Raw genomic sequence first — 12,728 nt, 5'->3', positions numbered from 1 at the left:
ATCTATCCAGTCCTTCCACGTACCCATTGTTCATCACTTCTGCGGGCTGTCGTGCTTTCCACGGTGTGCTTCCCCGTATTTTACTTAAATACTGCCACCCCCATGGTGGTCATCTAGGTGGGCTCCAGCTCCTGGGTTCCTCAAACGGCGGTGCCCAAACATCCTCCTACATTGTCCCCGTAGGAACCGTGGGATGATTTCGCCGGGACACGAACCCAGAAGGAGGAAAACCGGGCCACAGGGAACGCAGGTAACAAATTCCCCCTAATTACTGCCCCGTTGCTTGCCAGGCTGCCGGTGAGGGGTTATCGTCTCCCCCGCAGGACGGGAGGGCGTCTGTTTCCTTCTGTTTCACTATCGCGTATCGTTCCCTTTCCTGGTTCCCACTGGTGGGATTGGCATCTTGGTTGAACTTGCATTTATCTGATTGCAAATGGGTTCGAGCATCTCTTTACCAAGCTCTGGCCATCTCGACGCCCTGCTTCAGAGCGGCACAGCCGTATCTCTCCCTGCTCTGGGTGTCGGGGCAGGCGTCTTCCAAAGACAGCGGCCAAGCCTCTTCCCCTCTCTGTACGTGGATACCACTCCTCCCATGAAGGCTGGGACCTGTTCCCCTCCCCTTGAACCAGGTAACCCTTGGCTTGCTTTGACCAATAGAACGTGGCAGAATTGAGTTCTTCGATTCGCGAGCCCGGCCCGTAAGGGGCTGTGTAGCTACTGCTTTTGCCTTCTGGGAAGCCCACCGTCAGGTTCAGAGGTCTGGGCTAGACTCCTGGAGAAGCCACACGACCCCGGAGCCTCCGTGGTCATCGTGGACATTCAAGGTCCAGCTAAACTCCCCGCTGAGTTGCCCTGGACACCCCATCTGGAGCAGAGACGAAACCGTCCCTGCAGATCTCTGTCTAAATGCAGAAACATAAGCCAATAAGCCGCTGTGTTCTGGGGCCTGGGTTTTGGGGTGGTTTGTTAATGTAGCCAGTTAACTAAAACAGATGGCTCTTTCCGACATCCGTTGCATTCCGGACGCGAGTCTCATGTGTATTTCCAACGACTCTGCACCCCTCCTGCGGCCCACCTTCCTCCCATGCCTCCATCGGCACGTGGCCGACTCCTGGTCTCAGGCCAATGCCACCTCCTCAGGGAAGTCCTCCCTGACCACCCCCGGCCGAAGTAGCTTCTGAGTCAGTTGGTCACATTGTCCAGTTTCATTTTCTTCTTACCCTGCCTCGTGACCCAGAGTGATTTTATCTGTTTACCTGCCCACTGCCTGTCTCCTTAGCTAGAATGTAAGTTCCATGTGGATGGGGACAGTGAAGGAGCCCATAATCAGGTTTTACATAAATATTGTTGAATGAATGAGTGGAAGAAGGAGTGAACAAAGAAATGAACAGAGCAGACCTCAGATCGGAGGCCGAGATTGCTGGCTCATAAATTTTGGTACAGATTCATTTATCAAATATTTACTGAGCACCTATTATGTGCCAGAAACCATTCTAGATACCCGAGTTACGGCACTCGACAAAATAAAGTTTGTATTCTGATAGGCTGATATTCTAGAAAATACACAATACGGTGTCTTGACTAAACACGACGAAGAAAAATACAGCAGAGTAAGGAGCTGGAGAGTAATGAGGGCAAGATTTTAGACTAGATGGTTAGTGAAGCTTCTCCGGGGAGGTGACATTTGGGCAGAGGCCTGAATAAAGTGAGGAAACAAGCACATATGTGGCAGCAGAGTGTTCTTGGCAGGGGCGGGGGGCGGGGCGGGGGGGGGGGGGCGGGAAGCATGTGTAAAGGCCCCGGGGCAGGACAGTTGAAGCATGTGGTTAGAGTGGAGGGGGAAGGGCAATAAGGAAGTTAAGTCAGGGAGGTCAATTCTGTGGAACTCCCAGCTCAGGAGTTTGTGGCTTTAAAGCTTTAAAACTTTCTTATGTCCACAAAGCAAATAACCTCTAGGTCCACTGCTGATTCACATTCTTTATTTTATAGTGTTTTCAATCAGGATTCGAAATCACAATTCATCAGGTTACAGGTCCCATGGGTTTCTCCCGTCCCCTGTTCTCCAGGAGAGCAGCCTCCAACCCCCATGGGCTGTAACTGTGGCTAAATACTAAAGTGCTCACGTGGGAAGAGATGCATCGCATTCTCCAACTTGGAGGCCTCTCCTCTCTCCCTCCTGCTCCCAGGGAAACATCTGTGACTCACTCGTACCGTACTGAGTTCAGTCTCTGGGTGCTGCCTTCCCAGCCCACGCTGCCCAGAGAACCTCAGCCCTCAGATGCGTAGGAAGGGGAGACATAAGGCTTCTGGACCCCTTCCTGGCACCTTTGCTTGGAGCCAGGCTAACGCTGGGCGGCTCTTTCCACTTTCTGAGCACCCACGGGACCTAATACGGTGCTGTTCACGGGGGATGCCCAGACGTTTCTGCTGGAAACAGGGAGGGATCCCATCTTCTAGGACAGCTCCCGCCAGCCACTGGCTCAGGGGAGTCTCCCTCGACCCCATCTGGAGAAGAGGGTTCCGATATTTTGCCTGCCTGAGAAATTTCACCCTGGCCTATTACGAGGCTCCAATCTATCTTCTGACTTTTTTTTTTTTTCTCATCTCTGAAATACGTGGCCTTGGCTCATTAAACATGCTTACCCCCTGGGGTGTGGGTGGGGAGGTAAAGACCAGCTGCTGGAACGAGGAAGGGCTGATGGCCTCAAAGGCCCTCAAAGGACGGGAGTCCTTGCTGGAAGAACCTTGGGCCACTCGTGAGACATTAGGGCCCAGGCTTGGCCTGACCCCAGAATTACGGTCAAACTGACTCGATTAAACAGGAAAATCCTAAACAGGGTGGGTAGAGGCGTCAGCTGGGATTTCTAGAACTCTCCTGGCGTGCTCAGGCGCACAGAGGAGCAGCAGGGAGGCTTTGCACAGCCTCCACCTCCTCAGGAAGTCATCTGTCCCTCCCCCCGTCTCCAGGGATTGGAAATAACCCTAGCTGCCAGGGATTGGCAGCGGTAAAATTCAAACGACGGGCACGGGAGGGGCACCAGCCGAGCAGAACACACACCGCCTGTGAAGGACTGGCACAGCGCAGCCCCAAAAGCCTCTGTGAGGCAGGCGAGCTCTAAAGGCGAGATGATCTCTCCAGAGTGAAACCTAAAGCAGGCAGTGGGGGATGTCAGTTGTGCCCATGCGATTCGGTGGCCCCCGTTTCCAACTGTTTAAGACAAACACCATTCCAGGTTGCTGAAATAAGGCTCCTTTGCATCCTAGCCACAGAACAGCTCAGAGAGCTTGTTTCCTAGCAGCGGGTGATGGCAAAAGCCTTCTGGGAGGGCCCAGCCCAAAGAGAGTCCCGGAGCGGGGCTCAAAGGGTCCGAAATGTGTCGTTGGGCAAGGCGGACGGCAGTGATGTGATGTTGGCTGAGTGGATGTCAGCCCAATCCGGAAAGGTGCCCAGCTGGAAGATGGTCTGTGCCCAAGTATTCATGGCCAAGCTGAGCAGCAGGACGCCCATCAGGTTCATCAGGAGGCCGGTCCGCACCTGAAACGGAGCCCAGAGTAAGGAAGGAGTCATCGTACGAATGGGAAAACCCACACTCAGAGTCAAGGAAGTCATTCACTCAAGGTCTCCCAGCCCGGAAGCGATGGTTCCAGGACACGAGGCCGGTGGATGCCCACAACCCTCCCCTCTTTACATGACCCTGGGCTGTCCCTCAAAGAGCTGCAAACGTCCCCAGCCGTCGAGTGGTTTCTAGGTGTCAGGTACTCTGTCACACAGATGTGTCCCTTAACCCTGAAAGCAACCCTTCGCAGGTGATTATTATTATTATTCCCACTTTACAGAAGAGGAAACTGAGGCTCAGAGAAGTTGGCTTACCCACGTCACACAGCTTGCAAATGATCTGGTTTGACCAGTAACACACACGCACACACACATACACACACATACACACATACACACTACACGTCTACTTAAGGCTATACTTACTTGTTGCGAAGGTTTGTCTGATGGAAGTTTTGACCTTTTTAAGAAGCTAGAACACGTGGCTAGAACAAGGTTGCTTCTTCCCCGGGGCCAACCTCCTGGGCCACTCAGTCCAACCTGGGGCTGAAAATCCCTGTTTCTCATCGGGGTTTTCTGATGTCCCATCTTGGCCTTGCCCAGCTGTGAACTGCACGGTAAGCAAGTGACTCCCTTTTCAATCCCCCTTTGGACCTTTTCCTCGCAGAGAAGGTCTCCCTCGGGTGCGCCTCACGCCCTTAACGCTCTCTCTTCCTCGCCAATGGCCCTCTTTGACAAGGAGGGGTTCAGAACCTTCTCCAGGGCAATTGCTATCGGAGCAAAAGTAATTATTTTGCTTTCTTTGGTCTGCGTTTATTTTTAGACTTCCCTTCTGTGGCATACGTTACCAGCTTTCCATGTACAGATTGCAGCGGAAACTCTTCTTTTCAAATACTCTTAAGTTTTTTTTTAAATGCAAGTTGATTAAAATTGTTAGGTAAACATTGCCACGGATGGTTCGCGGAAAGGGCATCAAGTCGTGAAGGGCGTATGCCAAGCAACAATGTCGAACTGTGTCGTGCTATCCTGCCTTTGCTCTTGGGGGTACCTTCAAACCCTGGCAACTTTGGAGGACTGGAAGGGGACACGCCTAAGCTTTGGGGCGACCAGGAGGAGGGCTGCGCTCCTGGGAGCCTGCCTCAAAATGCCTGCTTAGTCCCACATTCGTTACGTCAACTGCCTACATCATCACTGTCTGGACCCAAGCCTCCAGAGCCAGCGCCTCTCTGTGCCTCCTTGTGCCCCTCGGCATCTTTCTGTCCCTCTCTGTGCTCTTGGCCGGCCTCTACCTCTCGGAGCCTCTCCATTTCTCTCGTGTCTCTTTGTTCCCAGGATGGGCGTCACATCTCCATTTCTGCCTTCCCTAAGCAGCCTCCCTTTCCACACTGGCCCCCAGCCCCCAGCAGTCCACTCCACCCGGCAGCCAAAGGCATCTCGGAGGGGCACGAGTGAAACCACATCCCTGTGACATCGGACAGCTGAAGGGACTCCACTCTAGAAAGTCTCCATCTCTGCTGTTTTTCTGCCAGGCTCCGTATCCTCATGTTCCGGATTCTGCCTCTGAATAAGCCAAGAAGCTCTTTTCCCACCTCGAGGGGGAAGCAAGAAAGTGAATCATTCTCTGTTTTGTCCTAGGCCCCGAACACCTGATAACACCTAAGGGCCAGATCCCAAACACGTACCCTTACCTTCGGGGATTCATGGAATAACATCTATGGCTCACCGGACTCTTCTTTGATTGGACCCTAGCGGATTCTTAAAGGAACACACGCGTTCCCTAGACCCTATTCCAGTATAAACCCCAAACCCCGAGCAACGAGGAGACTCATTTTTCTCTCCATTCTGAGGGTCTCCCAGACACTCTGTCCATTATTCTCTGTCTCTCATACTCTTCAGTAAACTCTGTTTTCACTGTCTCTGGCTCACATTTGATTTCTGTCCTGCGTGAAGCCAAGGACCCTTTTGGCTGACCCTGTGGGACCCTCCCCTGGGCTCTCAGACCCAGCCTTGCCCTGCTTAAATCCCTTGAAAGTCCTCCCACTGTGCGCTGAATAATATCCTAAGTCTGTGCCTTGCATGCTGTGCACCGACCTCCCCTCCCGGGCCTCTGGTCTCATCTTCCCAATTCCAGGCACACCAGCCTCCTCCTTCTCTCTGTTTGCTCTGTGACCTCTTTCTGTCTCTCACTCTTGTCCACCCCTTTCTCTCTCCCTCCCCAGCTCCTGCTGGGGTATCTGTGCCTGGAGAGCCAGGACTGGGAACACCACCCTCTTCAGTTACACCAGCTTTGGATTTGCATTCCCTGAGTGCCCCAGGCAGCCAGTGGAAGCAGCAGGGGAGGCAGGGGAGGGAGGGAGGAGAGGGTTCAGCAGGGGAGCGAGGGGAGAGGGAACACACCGGCGGGCCTCCCCACTGCTGCTACCCCAGTTCCTCCCTCCTAAAGATTCCAGGCACAGAGCAGCCGGAGGAACAAGTAAGAAAAGAGAGCAGTGCCCAGAGAGGGGAGGAAGTCCCTTGTCCCTGGAGCAGACTCTGGAAAGTCATCACGAAGGCCATTTCCTGAAATTGTCCAAGCACAAGAATCATCCCAGAGTGTCTGTTAAAGCGGATCCCCCTGGTCCGGCTCCGAATGACTTATTCAGAAACTGGGGTTTGGTAAAGTGGGACCAGGGGTCCCGCCCAGACGTCTCGCCCGGCACCTGCTGTCCACCCCCAGTCTCGGGCCTCTGTCGGGATGCGCCAGGACTTACCATGTCTTTGACCAACAAGTGTCCAGAGGCGAAGGCAATCGAGTTGGGGGGCGTCGAGACCGGGAGCATGAAGGCATAGGAGCAGCTGACTGTGCCGGGGACCATCAAGTAGAGGGGATGCACCCTCAGGCGGATGGCCTGGACCGAGGCAGGGGCGGGGGCGGTGACCCCGGCAGGGAAAGAGAGAGAAGCGATGACAACCGATGGAGACGGTTGAAAGCCACAACAGGTAAGACACGGAAAGAGACGCACAGGGACGCATAGACGGAGACTGGCAGAGAACAGTGGCAGCAGACGAGAAGACAGGTTGGGAGACGACACAAGGAGAGATAGAACCAGAAACGCAGATCCACAGGCAACAGTAGAGACAGACAAGAAGAGAACCCAAATCAAAGGACACGTGGAGAGGACATTCCCCAGGTTAGTGACATCCTGGGGCCACACTGCATGTTCACTGGGGAGGATGGGCTGGGAAGATTTATCTAGAACACACCTTCTCCAGCCTGAGAGTGCAGCATCATACCCGGAGGGCTTGCTAAAACACGGCATGGCGGCCCCACTTTGCCCAGAGTTTCTGATTCAGCAGGTCTGGGGTGGCCCCAAGAGCCTGCATTCGAAATGAGTTCCCTGCTGCTGCTGTGGGTCCAGAGAACCATGGCTCTAAAATATCAAGTCCTGGGGCGCCTGGGCAGCTCAGTCGGTTGAGTGTCTGACTCTTGATTTTGGCTCAGGTCACGATCTCACAGGTTCATGAATTCGAGCCCCACGTCGGGCTCTGCACTGACAGTGTGGGGCCTGCTTGGGATTCTCTCTCTGCCCCCCCCCCATAAATAAATAAATGTTTACAATTTTTTTTTTTTTAAATAGTAAAACAAAGTAACAAGTCCCCTGCCTGGTCCTTCCCTCGGCCAAACAGTCCACACCTTTACTTGGGGCCTCACCAGATTTCAAGGACACATCTGTCGATAAGCATTTCCCGATTTCTAAGATTGTGTGAATCAAATATGTCTCTGTGTTGACCTCGTTCAGTGGGCCACTGGTTCGTCACCTCCCCCAAATGACATATTCATCTACAATTCACGTGGGTTTCTTCTCTATTGTATTTAAAATAGGACATTTTTTAGGGGCGCCTGGGTGGCTCAGTTGGTTAAACATCCGACTTCAGCTCAGGTCACGATCTCACGGTCCGTGAGTTCGAGCCCCGCGTCGGGCTCTGGGCTGATGGCTCAGAGCCTGGAGCCTGCTTCTGATTCTGTGTCTCCCTCTCTGACCCTCCCCCGTTCATGCTCTGTCTCTCTCTGTCTCAAAAATAAATAAACGTTAAAAAAAAAATTAAAAAAAAATAAAAAAATAAAATAGGACATTTTTGGCCCCTCTGGCAAATTTTTATAACCCAAAGCATATAACTTTTCTCAGTGCTAAATTCGTCCCCTGACACGTAAAACGTTTGGGTTTTGATGACAAGCAACATTTGGAAGCCTGTGTGATTTGCCAGTGTCTTCTCCAGCAAAAGTCGCCCCAACAGACCTGGCTGGGTCCCTGCTTCTCCTCCCCCCATCACCCTGAAGTGTCCCATCTCTCCCAATCATCTGCTCCCTCAGAGCCCGGTGAAGGGTGTGATTAAGTCCAATCACACGTGGCAAGGTTTGGGGACCCCCCCCTCACTACTGGCGGGAGGGAGAATGGCATGCCCACTTTGGAGGGCAGTTTGCCCACTTCTAACAAAAGTATACACGCACAAGCTCTCCGATCCAGGGATCTCATCCAGGAACGTATCTAGATGGACTCAAAGGCGCACAGACAGGGAAAGGTCCGGCGAGCATTGCTGGACCACAGCAAAGGCTGGAAGCAAACCTACGTGTCCATCACTGAAGATCTGAAATAAACCCACTGCCATCCACTGGTAACAGAATATCCTCTATTCCCTGAAGAAGGATAAAGTACATCTCCGTGTGCTAATGCAGTGCGAACTCCCTTACAAATTGAAATAAGCCGACAAAAGCCAAAAACAAAGTGGCTCAGATAAGCGTGCCTGGTTCGCTTACTGTTCGCACACAAAGCCTGGAGTTGCAGCACTGATTTAATCTGATCAATTTTGGATTCTATTGAGATAATCCTGCGCTAAAGTCTTCTCTAATCTATTTAAATACAGAACCAAGCCCATCGTTTCTAATGTTAATCAGTTTTGAAATTCCTAACATAGACTCTATTCGATGGGGATGCGTTGTTCTTTTGGTTCGCGCCCAGATCTATTTTGCTATTTGCATCTGTGTTTACGTGTGAGATTGAGTCGTGACTACACCCCGCCCCCCCACCCACCGCTCTGCTGTCCTTTGGTTTCAGCGTCTGCGTTTTGCCAACCTTATTCCTGGGTTGCATGGCTTTCTCTGTCTTTCCGTGCTCTGAAATAGTTTGAATAAGGTGGGAACGATCTGCCCTTTGAAGTTCTGCTAGCTGTCACCCAGCTAACCCTCTGAGGACGGGGCTGGTGATTTTTTAGGGTGGCAGTTCTCAACTGATGATGGTTTTGTCCCCCACCCCCGACCAGGGGACGCTTGGCAACGTCTGGAGACGTTTTTGATTGTCATGATTTAGGGGAAGCTCCTGGCTGGCACCTAGCAGGCGGCGGCCAGGGCTGCTGACTGTCCTACCGTGTCCAGGGCAGCCCCACACAACAGACAGCTCTTTGGCCCCAAATGTCAATAGTGCTGAGAAACCCTTCTCTAGAGGGAGGTTAGAACTGCGCCTACCATTAGAGTTTCTTCTGTGGTTATTTGCCTTACTCAGATCTTTCTACTTCGTCTGAATCCAAATTTGACAATTTCTATCTTCCTAGAAACCTCTCCGAAGGAAGAAATTGGGTGCACTTTTGAAAATATTTACTCTGTGTATTTCTTAAAGAAAAAAAAAATCAGGGGCGCCTGGGTGGCTCAGTCGGTTAAGCGTCCGACTTCAACTCAGGTCACGATCTCGCGGTCCGTGAGTTCGAGCCCCGCGTCGGGCTCTGGGCTGACGGCTGAGAGCCTGGAGCCTGCTTCGGATTCTGTGTCTCCCTCTCTCTCTGCCCCTCCCCCGCTCATGCTCTGTCTCTCTCTGTCTCAAAAATAAATAAACGTTAAAAAAAATTTTTTTTTTAAATAAGAAAAAAGAAAAAAATCAGTATTAAAAAAAAAATCAGGGTCTAACACGTTCATGCGGTTTAGAAGAGGGCGATGGCACCTGTAGCCCCCCACGGAGCTCCCAAGTGGCAGGGGAGAGATTTCTGGAGCACCCACCCTCCGCGCCCTCCTCCCCCCCCCCCCCCCCCCCAGGACTCTCACCAGCTCCGCCAGGACGGGCAGGAAGATGATGATAGTGGCCGTGTTGCTGGCAAACTCGGTGAAGAAGGCCACGACGACAGTGATGAGCAGCACGGCCAGCGGGGGCGGCACGTTCTCTAGGGGGTGCAGCTGCCCACCGATCCACGCCGATAGCCCCGACTCCTGCGGGGGCGGGGGGCCTCTGTTCAGAGCCGGCCCAGCCCCAGCTGCCACCCCCCGAGGGCTGGGCCCAGGAAGGTCGTTAGGACGGACCACAGTGGTGACCATCAGTGCTACAGAATGGTCTCCAGGCTCTCTTCTGCTGACTTTTTCAGGAGTTACTCCACTCAGGGGTATTCAGATATTCAATCAAGTGAACCTTTACCACAGCCCTTTTCGCAACCCAGTATCCTCTGAGACCAGCACGCTTCGGTGTTTTCAAAGGATCTTTACACATTTCTTTTATGGTTAATAGAAAATGTACCGCTTTTTTTTCCTGCTGAGAAAAAATTAAACCAATCGTATAAAAAAAAAAAAAAAGAAAATTTACCGCTTCTCTAGAACTTAAAATTTCATAATGGATTCTAGAACACAGCATACTACTTTTTTAAATTTTTTATGTTTATTTTTGAGAGAGAGAGAGGGAGGGAGAGAGAATGAGTGGGGGAGGGGCAGAGAGAGAGGGGGACACAGAATCCCAAACAGGCTCCAGGCTCTGAGCTGTCAGCACAGAGCCCGATGCAGGGCTTGAACTCACAGACCAAGAGATCATGACCTGAGCCAAAGTCAGACGCTTTAACCGACTGAGCCACCCAAGCACCCTACGTATTTACATAAATAAAATACTATACTATACTTGTCCCCAGAATTTGACTTAAAAGTTACTTTCCAGGAACGAATCATAAATGCTTAAAGATATTTTTCTCTAGAAGAGACTGTAAAATTAACTTGCTTCTTTTACATCTGTACCTCGGTCGGCACTGTTTGATAGCCTAGAAATTATGGCGAGTGGCAGTCAAGGTCCCAGCCCTCCCCTGGCCCAGGGAACCGTGCAAGGAAAAAATGGGGCCACTGGTTTTTCCCAGAGGCCACTCCTAGGAGACTGGCGGCCGTGTGCGCGATTTAAGGGAGAGAGGCTGGAGAGGAGGAATATTAATGACGTGGATGAATGAGAAGCCAAAAGCTTCCCAGTGGCTGGGCCTCTGGGTGGTGGGCTTTCGGCCAAGGTCGCAGCCCCTACGGGTCCTTGGCTCAGCTTCTGCCGTCAGAGGGCGGTCCCGCAGGGGCAGCGGCAGAACCCCCTGCTTCCTTGGGTTCTCTTGGGGACTCCAAAGGGCTTCGCCTGCCCTTTCCCAGTCCCTTCGGTATCAAAGCTCTGTTTCCTTGGAAACACACAGCGCCATGGTGTTCCAGGGGGAACCATGCAACAAGCAAGGTTGGAGGTTGTATACCCAGAGGATGAGGAGAAAGGGCTCTGGAATCAGAATGACCTTGTTCCCCACCTTAATCCTTTCTAGCTGTGCTGTCCCGGGCAAGCAACTTAACCTCTCTGTGCCTTAATTTTGTTTAAATCTGTAAACGAGGGTGTAACAGCGCCTGTCCCAGAAGGTTACTGTTGGGAGAAAAGGAGCTAATCTATAAAGCAGTTGGAAAATGCCTGGGTACCTGGTGAGGGCCCCACACGTGCCAGCTGTCATTAGTAGCTTCGAGTCACAAGGGGAGACAGTCAGAAATTGCCCAGTGCGGTGGTTGTCAAACTGTGTTCCTTATGGCCCCCCAAAGATGTCAAGAGGTGCCTGAGGCCATGTTGCAGGATGGGAAGGGAGAGGCTTGACCATCTTTAAGAGCCTCAGAAAACACACCAGGATCAGCGGTTCGAATACAACTCTGTATAATAATTCCTAGGGAAAGAGAACCAGTGAATTTGATCCAGGGATAGGAAAAAGAGAAGGCTTCCTGCACACGTGTGAACATTCAGACCACTGTGCTGCTTACAAGCTGTACGATGTTGGGCAGATCGATGAACATCTCTGTCCCTCGCTTTCTTCAAGGAGTTGGCGGTAAGGATTAGACAAAGACGCGCAAAACACGGTTCCTCTACATAGTAAGTCCTGGATAGGATTCATTACTATTTCTTTAATTCAACACGCACGTAATGTAGAGTTCACTCTGTGCGAGGCACTCGTCCAAAGACTGGGCTAATATTAGCTCATTTAATCCCCGTAACAGCTCCATGAGGTAAGTGGTATAATTATCTCCATCTTATGACTGAAGAAACTGAGGCACACAGAGGTGGTAACTTGCCTGAGTAAGTGAAGTAATTTGCCCTAGGGTTGGAATTTTGAGCTGGGACTCTAGCACTTTCTTCAACAGGCTACCTCTCCAATGACATGATAATGCCAGTCAGTCGTCCGTCATCATTATCATCATCACCATGGCCATCATCATCGAGGTGACTCTCCAGCAGAAAATGAGGGATAGGGAGCATAAACACATTTCTGCTTGCCTACAGGGTTTGCTCCACTCTGACTTACTCTCAAGCTCCTATAACCTCAATGTGTTTGTAGATAAGTTTATTCGGATGGAGATGAAATGAGATGTGCTTAAAGGTGCCAGAGGAAGACCAATTTTCAACTCACGAGATGGTAAAACTGTACTCACAATTCAAGGACGAGGGCTGAAGGTGCCCCTGGCTTTAGCACCCGGTATGTATCAGCCCTGTGCACTTTCCACACATCATATCGGCAGTGCTAAAAACAGCCCATTTTACGGGTCACGTCCAACAAATATTTATTGCGCGTGTTATGTACCGGGACTCTTCTGGATGCTGGAACAGTAGTGAATGAGACATATATGATCCCTGCCCTCATGGCGCTGACGTTCTAGTAAGGGAGACACCGACCGAGAAATGAACAGGGCAATTTGGGGGAAGGGAATAAGGAAGGAAATAAGTGGGGTGGTAACAGGGAGAGGGATTATAGGCGAGGCTACTTTAGAGATGGTGCCAGGGAGGGCCTCTGAGTTGGTGACCTTGGAAATGACCTGAAGGGCCAGGACTCAGAGATCTCAGGGAAGAGCATTAGGCAGAAAGAAAGCAGATGCAAAGGTCCAGGGGTGCAAATG

General features: G+C 51.6%; 1 protein-coding gene across 2 annotated transcripts in view; it reads right to left on the bottom strand.

Annotated features, from left to right (window-relative positions):
- Window positions 1-1,959: 1,959 nt before the first annotated feature.
- Window positions 1,960-12,728, bottom strand: part of SLC13A3 (solute carrier family 13 member 3) — a 74,016-nt gene continuing 63,247 nt past the window's right edge. The window contains exons 11-13 of one of the 2 annotated variants that reach the window (XM_042980255.1): window positions 9,627-9,788; window positions 6,307-6,444; window positions 1,960-3,535 (exon numbers count right to left, since the gene is read on the bottom strand). In XM_042980255.1, coding sequence (XP_042836189.1) covers window positions 3,359-3,535; window positions 6,307-6,444; window positions 9,627-9,788 — 477 coding nt within the window. In that variant the 3' untranslated portion in view covers window positions 1,960-3,358. Of the gene's footprint in view, window positions 3,536-6,306; window positions 6,445-9,626; window positions 9,789-12,728 lie in introns of those variants that run through there. The other variant, XM_042980257.1, reaches the window with a different exon arrangement.

Source organism: Panthera tigris, chromosome A3 (genome assembly GCF_018350195.1).
Source record: "Panthera tigris isolate Pti1 chromosome A3, P.tigris_Pti1_mat1.1, whole genome shotgun sequence".
NCBI lineage: Eukaryota > Metazoa > Chordata > Mammalia > Carnivora > Felidae > Panthera > Panthera tigris.
This window is presented reverse-complemented; position numbering and strand designations above follow the sequence as displayed.